Source organism: Vigna angularis, chromosome 10, assembly GCF_016808095.1.
Source record: "Vigna angularis cultivar LongXiaoDou No.4 chromosome 10, ASM1680809v1, whole genome shotgun sequence".
NCBI lineage: Eukaryota > Viridiplantae > Streptophyta > Magnoliopsida > Fabales > Fabaceae > Vigna > Vigna angularis.
In genome coordinates this window covers 2924990-2946502 of record NC_068979.1, presented here as the reverse complement: position 1 = coordinate 2946502, position 21513 = coordinate 2924990, and the positions used below count along the sequence as shown (strand labels likewise).

General features: G+C 34.3%; 3 protein-coding genes across 4 annotated transcripts; 2 read left to right on the top strand and 1 right to left on the bottom strand.

Moving 5' to 3' along the window:
• The first annotated feature begins 2982 nt into the window (after nt 1-2982).
• Nucleotides 2983-7148, top strand: LOC108335951 (probable LRR receptor-like serine/threonine-protein kinase At1g12460). The gene is made up of 2 exons (XM_017572190.2): nt 2983-5106; nt 5193-7148. The coding sequence occupies exons 1-2, from the start codon at nt 3944-3946 to the stop codon at nt 6685-6687; spliced, it is 2658 nt and encodes an 885-aa protein (XP_017427679.1). The 5' UTR covers nt 2983-3943; the 3' UTR covers nt 6688-7148.
• A 554-nt stretch (nt 7149-7702) lies between these two features.
• Nucleotides 7703-10886, bottom strand: LOC108334669 (1-aminocyclopropane-1-carboxylate synthase 6). The gene is made up of 4 exons (XM_017570566.2): nt 10036-10886; nt 9834-9959; nt 9581-9741; nt 7703-8837 (listed from the first exon to the last, which is right to left on the bottom strand). Exons 1-4 carry the CDS (start codon nt 10387-10389, stop codon nt 7991-7993), a joined length of 1488 nt encoding a protein of 495 aa, XP_017426055.2. The 5' UTR covers nt 10390-10886; the 3' UTR covers nt 7703-7990.
• Nucleotides 10887-14506: 3620 nt separating this feature from the next.
• LOC108335289 (protein TPX2) lies at nt 14507-20944 on the top strand. 2 transcript variants are annotated; one of them, XM_017571271.2, is made up of 18 exons: nt 14507-14872; nt 14978-15112; nt 15391-15483; nt 15907-16048; nt 16418-16526; nt 16911-16961; nt 17247-17344; nt 17435-17510; nt 17592-17654; nt 17949-18035; nt 18301-18359; nt 18449-18527; nt 19733-19798; nt 19892-19954; nt 20155-20232; nt 20328-20372; nt 20503-20591; nt 20653-20944. In XM_017571271.2, exons 1-18 carry the CDS (start codon nt 14683-14685, stop codon nt 20654-20656), a joined length of 1527 nt encoding a protein of 508 aa, XP_017426760.2. In that variant the 5' UTR covers nt 14507-14682; the 3' UTR covers nt 20657-20944. The 2 variants fall into 2 exon arrangements, with proteins under 2 accessions (XP_017426760.2, XP_017426759.2); XM_017571270.2 differs by having other exon boundaries at nt 14508-14872; nt 20667-20944.
• The last annotated feature ends 569 nt before the right edge of the window (nt 20945-21513 follow it).

The window sequence follows — 21513 nt, the reverse complement described above, 5'->3', positions numbered from 1 at the left end:
TTGTATTAATTTTATTTGACGTAATTGAACGACATGATATTCTGTCAATACCATCTACGTCCCCATCGCGAGACATTAACTTTTCTAATAAAAAAACCATTAAGGCGTTGCGAATAACTAAATTGACTGTAGAATTTTCTGTCTTTGGTTTGTAGTCAACTTGATTTTTCTTATTAATATGAAATTACGTAAACAAGAAAATGACATGCGTAGAAAATCATATATAATATGGTCTTTCATATTAGTTATAATGTTTTGTGTACGGTATGATCAACTACTAATACAATGATATATCATAATAGTATATTAGAGTTTGAATCAATTAGTCATTTAGTTAAATTTTAGAAATGGTCTGAACAATTGTTTAAACATCTTAATTATCATTAATAATTAAATTTTATTTAAGATATATTTATTTGATATTAAGTCATGATTAAGTCTATATTAATTAAAAGTCAATCTCGAAATTTATAAATACAAGTTTAAATAAAAATAAATAAATAATTATATCTATTGTTAATTTAAGATTTTCTTATATTAAAAAAATTATCATATTATTGATTTGAGCGTCATAGTATTTTTTAACCATGTTTGACTCAAAGAATGAGTGTGAAAAACTTGGTAGAACTTTATAACTAAGAGTAAAAACAAAGTTAAGAGATTGAAAAAAAAAGTATGTGAGAGTGTTTTGATTTTGATTCCCACACTCGAAACCCCTTATATATGTAATTAGTTATTTATACTTATTATATACAAGTGTATAGGGGTGAGGGGATGTCTTATAATTGAGTATGGTACATGATGTCCGAAACAACATATGCAGTTTATAATGTTGTGGTGGGAGGTATGTTCATTTGTCCGCAGTTTGAGATTGAGTGCGGCACAACTCAACAGGACGATTTGTGTCTGTTCTCCTTGGTTGTATTTAGTGTTTGTTCATTCATAAAAAAAGCGTTAGAACTCAGAATGACGCTTATTGAATATGTTACCTTAAAGTGTCCTTTAACAATTGTCTTAACGTGTATCCACTGTTTCACAAGTCTAAAAACACAGGTGCAAATTCGAATTCGATTGCAAAACGAAATGGGTTGTATGACGTGGATTCCATAAATGACATTGAAGTGTTTATGTCAGTTGGCCCTCTCGTTTGTTTTCTTTTGGGGGACATGGCTCAATACTGGTGTGTACTCTTTCTCAGATGGAGGCCATATCTCAGATTATCTGCAACATTTTTTCTCTTTTAATTCATAAATATTAATGGTTAGCATTATGTTAACGAAATAATTGAATCCACTTTTTAGACTAATTTCTCTCTTCTAAGTTTAAGCATTTAATTTATGGAATGCTGAATTCAACAAGAAATTAGAGGTTCTTTATAATTTTTCAAAAGAGGTAGAAGGATCCAAAGATTAGGAGGACCCAGGACCACGATTTTATTTATTATTATTATTATTATTATTGTTATTTAATGCATTTTCAAACAAAGGCACGATGGAAACCTACCTTTTGGAGATGTTGATTTATGCTTAGATGGTATGTCATTTGCAAAAGTTGGTCTTTTTAACCGTTGATTAAGTAAGAAAAACAAAACCCTTTACATATAAAAGGAAAAGAAGAACAGAAGTGAAGAGATTCTTGTCCCTCTCTACGCTCAAATGCTAAAAGACAAATTTGAACAAAAGGGAATAACGTTTTAGAGAAGGACTTTTCACACCCTTGAAATACGTAATAAAGAAAAAAATAAATAAAACGTTTAGAACACTTAATGGAGAGGACCATCCTTTTTCAATTTCAATCGGACGGCCACAATCACCTATCATGACAAGTAAATGCCACGTGTCAAGAATCGGTTCGCCTGTGTATTTTTGATAGAATATTGTGTAATAATTTTGAAAACGTCCAGTAAAACAAAAAGACCAATAATAATATTCATTAAAAATATAAAATGTAACTATCCAGTTATAATATTCATTAAAATATAATTTTTTTTTCATAACTGTAAGCCGTTTGGTCCAGCTTCTTTTAGATACATTGATTGTATGTTTTGATTAGTGAAAATTCAATGGAATTGTGAGAATGGAGAGCACAGGGGAGAAAGAGTTATATATATATATATATATATATATATATATATATATATATATATATATATATATATATATATATATATATATATATATATATATATATATATATATATATATATATATATATATATATATATATATATATATATATATATATATATATGTATATATGTATGTATGTATGTAATAAATAAAATTAGTTAATTTTTTTTAAAATTTTAATTTAATTAAAAAGTTAATTTTTAAATATAATTTAAATTATTCAATGAATATTAATAAATTATTAATGTAACTAAATTTGAACTTTTAAAAGTTTAATTTAAATAATTTATATCAAAAAATAAATTTTAAAAATTAACAAAATGCTTTCAATATTATAAATCTAAATAAAAAATAAAAATACATAAAATCAAATTCTAAATATTTTTATAATCAATATCTTTTTACTAATAATTTTATTTTAATAAATAATTTGCATAGTATAACTATCCGATGAACCATATATCGGATAGTCGCAACGACCAGCAATAAAACAATATATCAAAATATTAACTACATTAATTGTTAATAATATTTAGATTAACCTTAAAACAAGTTAGGTAGGTTATAATTAAACAAGTTTTAATAAAAAATTCATTACAAAAATTTATAAATGCATATTTAATATTTAGATAATTTATTGTTTTTATTACACATTTATTACGTAACTATATAATTGTAAAATATTATATAAAAAAAATGGTGTCTATAAAACATAATTGATTATATATATATATATATATAAGTGTAAGTAAATGGAGTTAGAAAATGGTTTGGAAGTGAGTAAATTTTCTTGAGTTGGGAGCTGGTAATTGGGAGGAATTGGTATGAAAAGTGTGGCGAAGGAAACGGATAGATAGAATAAAGCAAGGAGGGCCAGGAAACGGTACTACAGACAAAGAAACACACTCCTTAACTCTTTTCTTTTCCACTCTCATCTTCTTCCTTCAACTTTTCTTTTATTTCTCCCCAATGATTCTACTACATTACCCATCTCCTCTTGCATATTAAATGGGATGGTGTTGGAGATAGCGATGTGGGAGGTGGTGGCTTGGTTGGTAGGGAAGAATAAATGCCGGTTAAGAGAAGCAGGCCCTACACAACAATGCAAGACATGGTGGAGAGATTAGTAGCAGTAACTCCTCAAGCTCACAGACACAGATTGGATTTTCATTGTTCAAGGGCATCATTGCCTTACAAAGTCTAGAGAGAGAAACACCCTCTCTCTCATGCACGTGCTTCATCCTTCATTTGGTGGCAATCTCTGAATTTATACATCACACCCTATTAAAAGAACTTTATTTAATTCCCTCCCACTGTCTCACCTGCTTCCTTTCCAGCAAAAGTACAGCCACCATTTCCACCTTCTTCATTTCATCACATTTACTCTTCTCTTCCCCCCCCCCCCCCCCCCCACTCCTCCCTGCCCTCCATTCCTTCTCTCTCTTTCTCTCCAAAAGCTCCCATTTTTATGTCACCCCACAATCAATCAACCATTAAAAAACACGGAACACGGCATGGGCATTATTGAATCTTTCTTCTTCATGCTTATACGGAGAACCATGGAGGAAAAAACAGTGAGAGATTAAACGGGTACTATTTTTATTCTTTTTTTTTCGGTTTGTTTCTCTCTCCTGCAATTCCAGTCTTCTGAATGAGAATGCTCCCCGTCGGTGATGATCGTGATGTTTTGTTTCTTATTGGACCGACTTTACGATTACCTGAAACTTTGTAGCTGAGGAAGCAACACCTCAGAATCGATTCTGGTTCGGTTGTGACAGCTATGATGTCAAAGGGGTGATCACATTGTTTCGAGCATGAGAAGACACCGTGCTATTCATCTCTCTCATGCTCTACTGTGCACCTTTTTTTATTGTCTTGTGACAGCTTCTGCAGTGACCGAGAAGGAAATTTTGCTTGAATTCAAAGGTAACATCACGGACGATCCACGCGCCAGCTTGAGTTCGTGGGTTTCAAGTGGGAACCCGTGCAACGATTACAGAGGCGTTTCGTGTAACTCTGAAGGGTTTGTGGAGAGAATCGTGCTGTGGAACACTAGCTTGGGAGGGGTGTTATCCTCGTCACTTTCGGGGTTGAAGAGGTTGAGGATATTGACGTTGTTCGGAAACCGTCTCTCGGGTGGTATTCCAGAAGGGTATGGTGATCTTCACTCACTGTGGAAGATCAATTTGAGTTCCAATGCTTTATCTGGTTCTATCCCCGAGTTCATTGGTGATTTGCCTAGCATTCGGTTTCTAGATTTATCCAAGAATGGCTTCACTGGGGAGATACCTTCGGTTTTGTTTCGGTACTGCTACAAAACAAGGTTCGTTTCTCTTTCTCATAACAACCTCGCCGGTCCAATACCTGCCTCCTTGGTGAACTGCTTTAACCTTGAAGGGTTTGATTTCTCCTTCAACAACCTTAGTGGGGTTGTCCCTTCCGAGCTTTGTGGCATTCCAAGGTTGTCTTATGTGTCGCTGAGAAACAATGCCTTGTCAGGGAGCGTGCAGGAGCTCATTTCCTCATGCCAAAGTCTGGAACATTTGGATTTTGGAAGTAATAGGTTCACTGATTTGGCACCGTTCAGTGTCCTTGAAATGCAAAATCTTACCTATCTCAATTTATCGTATAATGGGTTTGGAGGACATATTCCTGAGATCAGTTCCTGTAGTGGGAGATTGCAAATCTTGGATGCTTCGGGGAATCTTTTAGATGGGGAGATTCCCACCAGCATAACAAAATGCAAGAGCCTAAAGCTCTTGGCGTTGGAATTGAATAGACTGGAGGGGAATATCCCAATGGATATTCAGGAACTGCGGGGACTAATTGTTATCAAATTGGGTAATAATTCCATTGGTGGAATGATCCCCAAGGGCTTTGGCAGCGTCGAGCTTCTTGAATTGCTGGATTTGCACAATCTGAACCTCGTTGGCCAAATTCCTGATGATATAAGCAATTGCAAGTTTCTTCTTGGGCTGTGAGTTTTTTATCTTTCTCTAATTGCTCTGTATTATGTTAAACCCTCTGAATAAAATCTTAGTTCATTCTTTTTTGTCGCTGCAGGGACCTTTCTGGTAATAAATTAGAAGGTGAGATTCCTCAGACTCTTTACAACTTGACAAACCTGGAATCCCTTAACCTACATCATAACGAGCTTAATGGAAGCATCCCCCCAAGCCTAGGAAACCTATCAAGGATTCAATACCTAGATCTTTCACATAATTCACTTTCTGGCCCAATCCCTACTTCCCTTGGAAATTTAAATAACTTGACACATTTTGATCTCTCATTCAATAATCTGTCTGGTTTCATTCCTGAGATTGCAAACATACAGCGTTTTGGTGCATCTGCATTTTCCAATAATCCTTTTCTCTGTGGTCGTCCTTTGGACACCCCTTGCTTGGTAAACGGCGCTACATCGCCTTCATCTCCTGAGAAGGCTAAAGTTCTAAGCACCTCAGCAATCGTTGCAATTGTTGCTGCAGCTGTAATTCTCACTGGGGTTTGTTTGGTGACCATCATGAATATGGCGGCACGTGGTAGAAAAAAACAGGATGATCAGATTATGATTGTTGAGAGCACCCCTCTTGGGTCAACAGAATCAAATCTTATAATTGGAAAGCTGGTTCTCTTCAGCAAAAGTTTACCATCAAAATATGAAGATTGGGAGGCAGGTACCAAAGCATTGCTTGATAAAGAGTCTTTGATAGGTGGTGGATCAATTGGTACAGTCTACCGAACTGATTTTGAAGGCGGGATCTCAATTGCAGTGAAGAAGCTCGAGACTATGGGAAGGATTAGAAACCAGGAGGAATTTGAGCATGAAATTGGGCGACTAGGCAATCTTCAACACCCTAATTTAGTTGCTTTTCAAGGTTATTATTGGTCCTCTTCAATGCATTTGATTCTATCAGAGTTTGTCCCAAATGGGAATCTCTATGATAATCTACATGGGTTGGGCTATGCTGGAACCAGTACTAGTAGAGGAAATAGGGAATTATATTGGTCTAGAAGGTTTCAAATTGCAGTGGGAACCGCAAGAGCCCTTGCTTATCTCCACCATGACTGTAGACCTCCAATTCTTCATCTCAACATTAAATCCTCTAACATACTCCTAGATGACAAGTATGAAGCTAAGTTGTCTGATTATGGATTAGGAAAGTTACTTCCCATTTTGGATAATTATGGTTTGACCAAATTCCACAATGCTGTGGGATATGTTGCACCAGAGTTGGCTCAAGGGCTGAGGCAGAGTGAGAAATGTGATGTCTACAGTTTTGGAGTCATTCTTTTGGAGCTGGTTACAGGGAGGAAGCCTGTGGAAAGTCCAACCACAAATGAGGTGGTGGTCTTGTGTGAATATGTAAGAGGTTTGTTAGAGACTAGCTCAGCTTCAGATTGCTTTGACAGAAATTTACTGGGCTTTACTGAGAACGAATTAATTCAGGTTATGAGATTGGGACTAATTTGTACTTCGGAGGATCCTTTAAGGAGACCAAGCATGGCTGAGGTTGTCCAGGTCCTTGAGTCCATTAGAAATGGATTAGATTCCCATTAATCAGTTATAGCTTTTCCATGCTGTGCAGCTCAGAATTGAAGTGATTGCTTAATTTGTTAAATTCTTCATGGACAGGAGGTATCAGATTTAGGCATTTAGGCATACATGGAAGGAGATTTGGATCAGGATGGACTGTGTGTGCAGGAGGTATCAGATTTGTTACTCGGCCATTCAAAACGTAGAAAAGACGAAGGATAAAAATTCTTTTTTATATTGCCATTATTTTTTTCATAAATTCGTAACTTCTGCAAATAAGGGCATTTGTTTATTCCATTACTTCTCGTGCTTTGAAGGGGGAATCAAAAAGTCTTGTTATTCATTTCCTACTAATTCTGTTTCGGCTTCGGTAACATGTCATGAGGGATAAACCACTGTATGTGAAAATGTGGGAGATCACATATCTTTTAGTTGTATGACTAAAATAGAGTATATATCCTAGTGCAAATTTCATCTTACAGTTATATGACTTTTTCTAGATTTTATCTTTTCTTTCTGCCTCTGCCTTTTCTCCCCATGAGCAAATGATATGCCTGTCATTACCATAAACAAATTGTTTTTTTTTTTGTATGAAGACCATGTCTAGTGCGCAGAGCAAACAAAACTACTTTTGCTTAGGTTCTCTGCTGAATTTCCTATCAACATTAGATTTGATCCGTCTTTCTCAAGAGGAGCTCACCTGATAAAACGACTTCAAGGAGATACATCATCTAAAATCACATAAAGACTATTAAAGTATATTATGGATGTAAATCTTACCAACATTGATTTTATAAGACTACATTAGGACTACACCAGCTTCCAAGAAGGATATTTTGTTAAAGTCTGCCCTTATAAATTTTTAATTATCACATCAAATATAAGATGTACAGTAGGACTTTCGTACTAAAATTTACAACAAAAAAAAGAATGTGATTCTCTATTATAAGTTTACAGAATAAAAAAAAATAAAAAACTACTATCATGCCCATAAGTTCATAACAAAAGGAGTTTCTATCTTTCTTTTCACATTCTCCTCTCATTGCAAGCTGAGCAGTCTCCTTTGATTGCATCAGTTTGAAGACATCAGAAATGATCTACCAGGTTCTGACTACACATTGAAATATTTTAGTCTTGAAGCGTAGGTTTTTAAAAATACAATTTACAACCTATCATTTTGAAGCAACTCCATTGCATAACGACATATCATCCAACTCTCCTTGGTGATTGATTATTCCTACGAGGATGATGCTGGGTTCTCCAAAAGAATAAAGAATCAATAAACCAACTAAATTTGCGGAACTAATTGACCCCACATCAACTATGTTCACTTTGTGGAGTCGGAAATTCTCCAAATCCGTTCCATCACTACATAAACATCCTTTTCAGTGGATGTAGCAAAACAAAAACGAAACCATCCAGGTTCGATACAGTGACATGAAGAACCCGGGGTAACATTGATCTTGACAACATTCAACAATCTATCCCACAGCTCAAGCTCCCCCTTTTCACTGTAAGACCGAATCAACCTGCTCATGTCAGCCCAGCAGCAAAAACCACCACTGCTCCTAGTGCACTCAATCCCCAACTGCTTTAACCCTGTCACAAATATATTATACATTTTCCGCATCCTCAATCTGTTAACCTCAATAAACTTTTGCATAAAACTTGTATCTGAAAGCATGGAGATAAGCAATCTTTGAGTTGGGACAGAAACAGTGGAGAACCTTGCCAATTTGCTAGAAGCAGCTACGACATTGTCATTATAGGAGTAGATAGCACCCGCCTTTAAGCCTGGAACAGAAAGCTCATTGGATAAATCAAACACTATATGAACTCTGTCCCGGTCATGATCTTCTGCCTCCATTATTTCTGCCATGCTCACAAATTCTTCATTACCATAAGAAGAGCCTGCAAACATTTCGCTGGAGATTATATGAATGTTCTTTTCTCTAGCAAAGTCCAAAAGATCCAACAGTGTTTCCCGATTCAACAATTTTCCAGCAGGATCTGAGGGGTTGGTTATTATAATTCCACGAACTTTTTGACCACGCATCTTTGCTTGATTGAAGGTTCTCTCAAGTGAAGTTATACTTAAATTGAAGTCATCAGCGCTGCGACAGGGAACAGGTACTATCTCAGCTCCAGTGCGCCATTTTACAACCTCGTCAAAACTGCATATTGTGTATAAAAGTGAAAAAATAATACACACAATTTTTTCGTAATTTTATTTAACACATCAATCATTTATATTTTATTATTGTATTATAATATAACTGTCAAACAACTATTAAATTTTTAATGTATTTTTTCCTGTAATTGTAAAGTTAAAAGGATAATGATACCTATTCAACAATTTCTATTTCTTTATATCTTTTTAATCTTATCAAATATATATTTTATAACATCTTTAAGATGATAAAATGATAACATTTTCATCAACAAAAGAAATTTAAATACGAATAAGACGAAAAGGTTGTTTGTTAAGGTTGTTGGGTTAATTAATATAGTAGTACATCTCATCCTGCAGTCTATCACTTTTTCTTTTATTCTTTTTCTTTTCTGATGTGCATCAACTTTTGGGATCCAAATGAAATATCTTCTTTTTTTGTTAAAAAGAAGAAGAAAAACTCTGAAATCATAATGACTTTTAATTAAAGTACATATGCAATTTTCTGCGATATAAAAGTAAAAATGTTGTGGTAAAATGCTATTACACTCCCAATTTAAAGCCTGTTAAGGTTTGAAAAACTGGCCGTGACTCAGATTATGACCACAAATGTCAGTTTAGAATTTCGGCAACTCCAGTGCGGTGACATAGGCCATTATTTATACTATCATGACAAGGATCAGGACAAAACTGCCACTGTACTGCAACATAAAATGAGGAATTGGGAGATTGGGAAGTGATTGTTACCCGGGGCTAAGAGGCGTGGGAACAAGAAATGCATTTCCGTGATCTGCTAGGCAGAAGCTCAGAATCTCAATGGCAGAGGAAGCGCCTGCAGTCAGTACCATTCGCGAAGTGTTGAAGAAAATGGGCTTTTCCAAAACTTGACACATGAAACCAGCCACAGCCTGCAGGGTTAGAGGATCAACATAGATTGTTTGTTCATCCAACGTTTTCATCAACAATCCCTTCATCACATAAAGAAACAGACAAGAATTACCACTTTGAGCTCCATCAATCCATCGAGAGGTTGGTAAGGAGCAATCCTGGAAATGGTGAGAGGTGTCCCCAATATAGCAGCGCTTCCGTTGCAGTGAATCCAATCTTGAATTAAATCAAGAGATAGCTACAACCAGCGATACATAACAGAGTGAATTACAGCTCAATTGAGAAAAAAACAGAGGAAAAAAAAAGTCACTCACGGTGTTTTGGTGCAAAGCAAGTTGAATAACTCCATCGGGATTATGAGTTTCATGGTAGGGATCATCAGCAACCTTGTCGAAACCAAGATGGAAAGAAGAGTTAGTAGCGGTTACGGAATTGGCGCGAGGGGAGACGTAAGCAGAGGCAGAAGCGTGCCTTGCGGTGAGAGATAAAGAACGGCGGAAGGTGGTGGAATCCTCCTTATGGTTGTGGGAAGGTGGTGGTTGGTGGTGACGTGTCTTGGTTTTGAAGAAGAGTTGAAGAAAGTAGAAGAGGGCACAAGGAATGACGGAACCCCAGAAAAGACCTCCTGTGCCTTGAACAACCCCTTGTAGAGGCACTATCACTCTCATCTCTCTCCTGCTATTCCTCTAAACCCATTTCTCTCTGTTATGTTACTGACGCAAGCCAATGCAATACGAAAAAAAGTCTTGTTGTTTCTTGTTAGTAGCGTGTGGACACTGAACTCAACACAAACACGATCAATATTGAATATACTCTAATCTCTTTCTTTCGGATATTCTCAGCGCCAAAATAGCCTCACAATTTCTCCCTCTTTTTACCCTATCACCTCTATTTCACTCACTATCATCTTTTCCCGCAAACTCTGTATCTTTACGAAATAATAATGTGGAATGAATAGACATAAAATCAACCAATGCATTTCCTTTTACCGTAACTAAAATGCATGAAATGAAATTTTAAACTATAAATGTGCAGTATTCACAATTCATGGTGTGGTCAATTGGTTTATGCACCGTTCAATTTGTTGGTTGATTAGAAAGATAGATAGAGAGTTGCGACGTAGGGCAAAGAGTTTATCATGAGTGGTGAGAAGAACAATGGGCGAAATGAACGGCAGATATGAAACACATATGTGAAGTAAAGAAACAAAAAGAGTGTCTGGGCCACAAAATGACATCGCTCGCGCACAAATGATGCAATGATTCAGGTAGAAGAGGAGAAGCAGACAAAACACCATTGAGTGGAGGAATGAATAACCTCTGCAAATCATAAAACACGTAATCTCAGGCATTCCTTTCAATTTTATATACATTATTATTACATAATAAGTTTTACTACAAAGGGAAAGAATCATACAGTAACTACATCATATATCCATTCAAACTAATTGAAATGTTACTCAAATTTGAAACAGTTATCTGCATACTAAAATGTTACTAAAATTTCAAATACTATATATCCATTCTCCGATTTTAACAAGGGTTGGAGAAACTCTATCTATTGTTTCCAACATTTCTATTTTAAATGTAAAGATTTATTGTTTTACCACTCTAGACAATCTATTATGTTTGCAGACTGAATAAATATTATGAAAATTTATACTATTATTATTATCCTGGGTGTGAGGTTGAGAATATCTATCAAACATATTGAATCGATAGGATCCTCAAGTCTAGTATTCTAATTAGGTCATATTAAAATCTTTAAGTTTGCAATAAATATAATTACTTACTTCTTGTTTATACTGAATTGGAACAATCTTTAGTTTACAATAAATGTAATAACTTATTTTTTGTTTCTGCTAAATTGGAACGAGGATAATTCATGTGCAACATTCTTGTCTTGACGAACTTTTACTTTCACTCTCTTTCGAGTGATCGGTTTGAGGGGAGTTGACATGCAAAAGACACTCTCATGTTCAAGTCAGATTTTTTTCTCTGGAGATCTAAAGTAATTCAATTATGAAAAATTGTCTTTTATCTCAAAATTAAACCTCTATTTATATTTAGAAGAATCAAACCAATTAATTTACATCTTAATAGTCATTAATGTCAACATTAATCACTCATCAATAGCAGTTATTATATTGATTACGCTTTAACTCTACTTAACTGTTGTCGCGTTCAATCGGCTGTGAAGTTCTTTTCTATACCCCGAAACGTTCAGTCCATTCGACTCAGCACAGTATATCCGATGGTGAATTCTCATCCTATAGTAACACTTATTTACCTCAATATACTTATAAGTTTTGATATTAATTTATAATTATCTAATAAGTAAAACTTATCTATAAAAAGATTATGTTTAAAACGTCCATCTCTGAATAGTCTATGACTAACTCATGCGGTGTACCGTACAATTATTATTTCTCTTTCAACTTTTCCTGACACTGGGAAGTTAGAAAAAATAAAAAGAAAAAAAAACTTTCATATTAGAAGGCAGTGATTCATGATCGTTATCATATCATCCTTAAGATCTTTCATTTGTGCATAGAAAACAGACGTGGACGTTTGCGGTTGAGGGTTGGATGAGATTCCAGTTGCGTGTAAACTTATTTATTGCTAACAAACAAACCATTCACCATAGCATGCCCCAAATCTCAATGTACCACACACTTTTTTTTAACGTGAAAATGTTAAATTAGTTTTAGAGAATGGTATATGTATTTTAAATTATTAGATATAATTGTCTCTGATTAATTTATTTTAGAGTATGATATTACATTTTATTTGTCTCAATCTAATTAAAATTTCGGATTGAATTAAATGAATGACGAATTCCATCTTAATATGTAGAATGTGAAAATCGTTTACATGGTTGTCTGATTAAACTTATTGATGTGTTATAATAATTACTTCAAAAATATATATTTATGTTCAGTGTTAATTAATTAGCGGTATAAAAATTTGTAATTATTAAAATTGAACTTATAATTCTATTCAAATTATGAATATGTACCACACTAAGGAATTTAATGTTATACGTATTTTAAAATGTACAATAACTGTAAATAACGATCGTTGCTATAAACTTTCGTATCTGAATCATAAATATTAATAAAAAAAACAATTTCGTTCGAAAAATATTGAGATAAAATCCGACTCTATCGATACATATGTACATCGTTTGATGGTTTTTTTTTTCAAATTTAATAAAATATTTATTTTTTGTTTTAAAAAAATAATTTTGCATTCATTTTATTTATTTTATTTTGATCTAATTAAATCTAAGACATTGTTTTTTATTTTTAAGATATCATCAAGAAATGACTTAATTCATCAAAACATAAAATAAATAACTAAATAAACAGATAAAAATTATAAAATTGAAGACATGTAAATTACAATTTAACCTGAATAAACTTAAATATACTTATATAAACTTGATTAAAATCAGTTTAAATTTATTAATAAAAAATCAATTCAATCTTAGGAAAAAGTATAGAAATTTTAATTGTTAGTTGTATTTAAAGTATAGAAGATTAACAATATTTAAACTATAGAAATAAGTATCTGTTCATAACAGTCTATATAGATTATCTCTCTTTACCAAGAAGCTCTTTATCCTCTTTACTATCTCACTGAATCAAAGTTGTTCCAAAAGCTGCTAACTTCACACTGAATTTCTGCACCTCTGATTTTATCACAATATACAAAGATTATGCGTTGTCTTCAAAAGAATCGAGAATCCAAGGGAAGTTTCCAAGGACAAGTTTCCAAGAACAAGTTAACACTGGATAAGGATGAATTTTTGACCTTGTGTAGAAAAATATCCAATTCGTCTGCTACTAGCCATTAGATATTAACAAATTTTCATTAAAAAAATATATTTAAATTTTCCTTGATTTCTCCATAATTTAATTCTTGGCCAGGGGCTACACTGTTGTACACGTGTTTGTGTCGAGTTTGAAAAGTAAAATACTAAATTAAATATGGTCCTAGTTTTTAAAAATATATGTAATTCTTTATTTTGATTTTTATTTATTTCTAATTTTTTAAAGTTGGTCAAATCTTTACTACTAAAAAAAACAATAAAATCTTTACCCTTAAAAATGAAATATTCTAATAGTCTTTTATTTAGATTACAAGAGTTAACTCATTGTATATCATAAACTGACAAAAGAAAAGATTTTTGTTCTCTACTGTTCATTGACTCTCCCTCTTTAACTTATTACAGAAGGAAATTAATTTTTCAAATCTTGTAATGTAAAGTGACAATTCCTGAATTCAGCCAAGGATAGCTTGGTAAAAAAAGAAATAGGGATTGTGAAAATAAAAAAGGATGTGCGACTATCAATCATCACCTTTTGTTTGGATTGCATCTGTGTTACCCGGCCCAGCCCAGCCCAAGAACGAAGAAATAGAGCCGTTGGGAAGAATTTGGTTTGGAAATATGATGGATTGCGAAAGGTGAAGGAGGGGGCGCCGAAATTGCAGAGTCTGAGGAGTGTGACCACACATGACGCAGCCCAAAGCACACCTTCCCTTCAAATTGTAGGGCAAGGGCGAATCCGTCCAAACACACTGTCCCACACAATTCAAATTTTGGATCGTTGGTCGTTACTCACTTACCTCATGTGGGTCCCACACTAACCAGACAAACAAGATTACAAAACCGATGTCTTCCCATTTCTGTTTTGCACTTATCTTAATTATCATCTAATTAAAATAATAATATAATACTTATCCCTGTGGCTGTGGTGTAATTACGAAACCTCAACACTCAACTGAAACACTTCAAGAGTGGCACTGCCATCCTTTCTTTCAGTTCGCGAGTTTGAACGCACACAAAACATTTATTTACATTAAATTAAATTAAACATAATACAATATAATATGATGGCGGTGCGATTTGACATTTGAACCAAAACCTATCTCATCGACGAAGAAGAAGGTACGGCAATGATGATGATGATGGTGCAGGAGGAAGAGATGGAGATAGAAGATTCACAGGTGTTTGTTGCTCATGAGATTGATTTGGATTATGAGTTCGACGCAGTTCGATTCTTCGATTTCAGTGTGCAAGAAACTCCTGATCAAGCTCGCCAAGCTCAACTCTGGTTTCAATCCGCCGTCAGCTACCCTCCTTCCCGTCCGTTTAACCCTCTTTTTCTTCCTTTCTTTCATACCTCTTCATAAATGCTCGTTGTTTGCGAATCACTCCTTTTTATTTTTTATTTTTTTATTTTTATTTCAGCTTTTGTGGTGAAGCTAGTGGTGAGAGAGGACGAATCAGAGGGTCGGGAATGCGCAACCACCGTTCACGGTGCCAAGCCTAACAATGTTCCGTCGGGGATTGGATTTTCGCGCTCCGTTTTTCACTATGACGGTGGTATGCAATCTACTCTCGTGCTCAGTCTGAATTGTTGTGCGCATTTGTCACTTCCGTATTTAACTTTATGCTCATCTTAATCCTGATTTTTCAAAGCGACATTCACTTTAACCCAATCCTTTTTACGCAAAAAGATTAGGGATTAATGTGAGAATTTTGTAGAGGACTATGCTGAACTACATTTGCAATGTCAGGAATAGAAGGAGAGTTGGCTCCAATTTTCTACTAATAAATATTTTAGAAGGAGAGCTCACTGATGTATTTTTTCTACTCGCCAGGTTCAAAAGGAGGGGATGATAGCGGGAACATCTCTGCCTTGCTGAGTGGAGTTCCACGGGATGTTAACGGGAAACTGTTACAAGTAACTCCAGGTAACCAATCTTATAGATGGCGTGATGATAGATTTGCTGAGTAAGGAAAGACAGTTTTTAAGAAGAAAAAAAAATGCTGATATAGCACCTTGTGAGCCTTCCCCAAGCATCAACTGATTAGTTGCACCACTTTAAATTTGGCTTCATGAAAAATAAAATTCTTTAAACCCAATCCGTTGTCTTAGGCAATCATACTGTTGTATGATTACAAACCTGGTGGTCTATGCTGAAATTAATATCTTGTTCTAAGCAATTTTGTTTTTAAACTTTAGTTTTTCTATTCTATAATTCACTAGATTCTTCTTCTATTATTTAGGACATTATGTTTTTTGTATTTTTCTCTAAGTTTTATTCCTCTTACTCTCTATCTCGAACTGTTTTTTTCCACCACTTTGAGCTTGACATCCAATTATATCTTTGCAGGACTGACCTTTAGTAGCAAGACAATCAATGGCAATTTGAGTTCAAAAGTTAAACCTGCTGCCATGAAGGGTTCAACACTAATGAAACCTACTGCTAGTCAGTTGGCTAAGCAAAATCGGCCCCATCAAATTGTTAGCTCAAGGTAATTATTGGAGAAACTTGCCCCTTTCTCAAGATTCAAGGCGTGAATTATTAGTAAAAATCAAACAGTCAAGCACCACTTGATTAGTTGGCAAGCTCCTTTTTTAAATGAATTATATCACTGCATTTTGCCATGAGATATATTTTTTCTCAAACATGGTGCACTTATTTAAATGCTTTCTTGCTTGGATGGTCACTCTGTCCATATGAAGTCTAGCATGCCGGAATATGACTGCATTCAGTCCCTACTTACTCTCAAGTGCTGTGATGTTTTATGGTACAACTGTAGTATCTAGCTTTCCAATCCATGGATGTCAAAAAACTGCTTTTCCTTATTTCATCTACAACTCAACTATTCCTTTGTCCTCAGGTTTCAGAAAGTACAAGATGGCAACAAAAAAATGAATTTGTCTACGTCTTTTGGCATAGAGTGTCAAGCTGCCAAACGACAGAAATTAGAAGGTGGCAGCTTGCACAAGGTCTGTACATTTGACTAATCTTCTGCCTGTAATTATCTTATAGCTGAAGTGGCAACTGTTACTTATGTCTCTGCTTGAATGTTTGGATATAAGCCAGGAATTGAACGTTTAGTGTTGATGGTACATTTGTGGTTAAAATTTTGTTTCGGCTCTCAATGATTTGCTGATGATACATTTGTGGTTAAGAAAGTTATGAGAACTTAGTATCTTTTCGTGGTGAACAGTTACATCATAGATTATTAGAATTAATTTTGGCTCCATGTTTGCTGGGTAGCTTGGAAGTACTTGAAACCATGAACCGAGAATTTAAATGTGTCTTTTGCCAGCATTCCATTTATTTTTGTCAGGGCAGTTGAAGTTGCTTACTGTATCTTCTTATGATAGGTTGGTGATGTGAAGCAGCAAGTTAATTTTGTCCACAAGGCACCTAAGAAGGTAAGGACTGTGATGCAGACTGCATGCGTAGATTGTACATGTCAAATATTATTGATCTGTATGATGCTCATATTCTGTCCCATGTACTTTTTGTTGTTATTCATTATTGCTTTCCCTATTTGATTTTTTCTTGTAAAGAAAGAACAAAAATTCTATCCTCATTGTTTTGCAAATTTGAATAGCTAAAGTAGTTATTAAATTCCTTAGGGCAAAGGGGACCATATTTAACTACGGATTGAAAATAGGTCACATGATGGTGCTCTATAAATCTGCATATTCTTGCAGGTTGCAAGTGTTGATCAAAATTGTGGACATTCCAAGCTGAAGATTACAATTCCTAGAGAGCCTGACTTAGAAACAGCTCACAGAGCACAAAGGATTAGGTTTGTTATTCTAGTGTACTAAAATCTTTGTGAAGATCATTTTCTCCCCTCACATAATTGAACTCAATTTATTACACATGTGCTTTCCAGACCTAAAAATGCTGCAGAGGCAGAAGTTGTGACAGTGGCAGCCCCCAGATTCAAAGCCCGGCCATTAAACAGAAAAGTTGGTACTTGCTGTGTTTAGGTTCATTTTTCTTGTAACCTTTTAATTCACTTTCCCTAACTAGTTATGCTCATAATCTAGATTCTAAATGCTCCTTCGTTACCATTTTCCAAGAGGAGCACACCCCGATTGCCTGAATTTCAAGTAAGCTCTTGACACTTCCTTTTGTACTTCATCCGGTTTCATTACCATTTCATCATGCAGAGCATGCAAAGAGAAACATAAGTTGAAACTGTGTTTCAAGTACAACATGGACTTCATATTTATGTAGTGGATATAATAAACACAAAGATTCAGTTTTCCTAATTATTACACACACACACACACACACACACACTAAATACAATAATACAGGAAGTGGAGAAGAATTGAACCAACAATTTGCCAGAGACAGCATTGTTTATCTTGCTCATGTTCTTTTTATCTCTTGCTTCTCAGGAATTTCATCTCAAGACACAGGAGAGGGCCATGCAGCATACATCCGCGTCTTCATCATCTTCACTTCATTGCAATGATTCAAATAAGGTTAATTTAGCTCCCACAATTTTAAATAGTAATATTATTGTCTCTTTACATAATTGTATTATTTGATTAGTCCAATCTCATTCATTTTCCTTGTACCCGATATACAAATTACATTGGTTATGAAATTTCTGAAGCTGCAATTGCTTGTGATTTTTTACCTGGATTTTCTTGCTTTAGTTTTTTGTTACAAAATATAGATAAGTCAAACAATTGTTTCAAGATAGAGGAGAATAGTATCTGGGAAATTGAACTTTACTGGTTGCAGGATTTGGACAAACCTACCACTGTTTCTGCTCAAGAAAATAGAATCGGGGATTTGAGAAGGTACTGTGATGATAAATGCAGAATTAACATTCTAACTCAATAAATCATGCAGCAATGGTATAACTTCAAAATACTTCCTTTGCACACAGGCCATCTGGCATGGGTGTTCCAAAGCATGATGGGTTGGATTTTGCATATTGTTTTAAAGCTCGGCCTCTTAATAAGAAGGTAACCAGATATTAGCAATGTATTTGGTATGAATATACCTGGACTTCGGTCCTACAAAGAAATGAAACAATAAACTTTAAATTACATTCCTGTTGTTGTATGAGTTAAGATTTTAAAATTTCTTACTTTTAACCAAGCATATATCTTTAATTAAAATAGTTTATACAATTTTTAATCACTTTAAGAGATATATATAAGTCAATTGCATTACGAATTGGTTTTTCTTATCATAAGATGTGTGTATATCTATCATTCATGCAAACACAGTTTCAGTCCCAAGTTAAATTACTAGTCAAACTAATTCTCGGGGGAAAACAAACAGGTCCTTGGTCTTCGAAGTAATTCAGTTTCATGTAGAAAAGCAGTTATTTTGAAAATAAGAACTGTTATCATCATTATATTATATAATATACTTGCCATTTGTATCTAGACTAAAAAATGTTGATTTAGTGTCTGGCTCAATTTTCTTAGAACTTAAAAGCTAAGTTAAAATTAAAAATACTCGAAATGTAAGTTAAAGATTTTGGTATTTCTGTAACTATTTCAAGTTGAAATAAAGAAGGAAAAGAAGTCGAAATCCAAAGCTGCCAAAACTAGCTTCTGTAAGAGTTCCCTTTTAAAACTTCTCTTCATTAAAAAGAGAATTGATTTATTATAAGTTTCATATCTTAAAATTCTGTTTGGCAAAACTTCTCCTTTTAAGGAGAAACAAAACCCGTCCAAGTTATAACCAGGCTCTACCACTATAGTGGGTGGTCCGGTTGACATTTATTATACATTTGTGGGCTAGTTTTACTTATGAATTGTATCTTATTTTCATTTTCCCTTGTAATTTTTTCTTTTGTGAATTCAGAAGATATTTATTTTCGTCACCCAGCCAGCCTTAGGATAAACATAAAGTTATTTCTTTCACATTTTGTCTACCTTTGAAACTCAAGTTATTATACTTAATCTCAAACTCAAAATAAATAATGTAAATGAAAGTATGATAATTTTTGCTTATAAAACCTTCTTTTGCTTATGATTTTTCTGTATTTGAATAGTTTGATCTGTGAAAGATGTGTCAATGAAAAAGTGGGGGGATTCACATTAATTTTATAAAAATAGTTCATTTTCATTCTCTTAACTGCATCTAGTATGTTCTACCTTTCTTTCCACTATTATTTGTTTGATCTGCTGTGATACGAACGGTATTGTCCGTGCAGATTCTTTCAAGTAAAGGAGATATTGGTGTTTTCCGGAACAGAAAGCAGGAAACCACTGTGCCAATGGTGAGTTGGTTTGCTTGTTTTTTCACCCTTTAATAATAACGGTAGTATGGTTAAAGAACTTGTCTATATCACATCTTGCTTCAATTCATACAGGAATTTAACTTCCATACGGAAAAGAGGATTCAGCATAACCCACCAATTGAACTCTTTAGCAAGGTGAATTAAGGCTAATCTTTTTATTGTTCCTTTTATATATATATATATATATATATTTTTGCTTTACTGCAATTTCTTTTAATTTACTCCTGAGCTATTTTGCATGACCGGTTCTTCACTTAATCTGTACTTTTACTTTTTGATTCAAGATATCTAATTTCATATATTCTCATTCATTTTCTATTTTAAAATGTTAGCAGATGTCCCTAACATCAGAAGTCCAGTCAAATAATGGATCTCACTTGAAGCTGCCTCGGCATTCTAAAGTGTTTAGAGAGGTTTTCCTTCTATAATTTTGAATTGAATAGAACGATCATAAATTGTTTTTCATTTGTCTTGGTATCATACTGAGTTGTTTCTTTCTGGGTGTAAGGATTCAAAAGAAAATATAGGGAGTTCTTTTCATGGGAATGCAAAGGTAATACAGCTCTGCATGAAGAATACGTTTACCCTTGATTTTTATTCATATCCCTTTTTGCTTCTTCCCGTTCAAGTTTGAATGGTTTTCATGTTAAATATTCATCTTTTAGCTGACACAATTGGTGTAGGAAACGCCTTTCATATTTGGAGGAAAGCAAATTCACAGTAGGAGAGAAGGCTGCGACCCTGAAGCCGGTACTCTGTTAACTGCGAGGAGGTATGCATAATTGCTGCTGCTGCTGTTTATGTTCGGTATTGGCTATATTATCCACTTTCAGCTGAAATGGTGCAGGAGCTTGGGTATTCGATGACGGCAATATAAGCATTGGTCAATGTGCAAGATAGCTGGGAAAATATGTCTACGGAGTTGAACTTCAATTATGACATAGCTGAATCTAACAGGAACCTGACAACTTCCCTCAGATTTTTTCAAGTACACAGAATCTTAGAAAATTACTGTTAGGACAGAAGTTAGCATACTAAATTCTGCATCACTTGTATCTTGTAAAACTTCCCCTAGATTACAATCCGTTAATAAAATCGTTAACAGGTATTACTACAGAGCTGAATGTAATTTGCGCCAACAGCTTTCTCAGATTTTATTTTTCAGTACACAGGATCTTAGAAAATTGCTGTTTGGACAGAAGTTAGCAACTTTCTAGGCCCAATAAAGTGATAAATTAATGAAGTATTTATACTTGAACTGATTATAACATTGATCAGGGCCACTGAAAATGAGATTGGGTTAAGATATGCAGCAGCTGAACTACATCCCGTGAGTGAAAATCTTTTAGATTTTGTAACTTTGGATTCCGATATCAGGGAGTCGACCTTACAAGTCAGATGCAGAGAGAAATACAGGTGCTTTTTGGAAGTTATTCTTTGTAACAGGTACTTTGGATGTAGAAAAACTTTGAACGCAAGTTACATGAAAAACTTTTTTTTAACAACTTTCCAGGACAACATTTTGATAATTGTCTAAGTGACAGCTTTTCATTATTGCATTTAAAATATTTTAAAAACAAATATTTAAAATGAACCAATAATTTTTGGACATGTAGTTATTGTTAAAAAGTTGTTAACATATCATTACAAACTATATGTGTCAATAATATTTTCCAAGAACTTTTGACAAGACT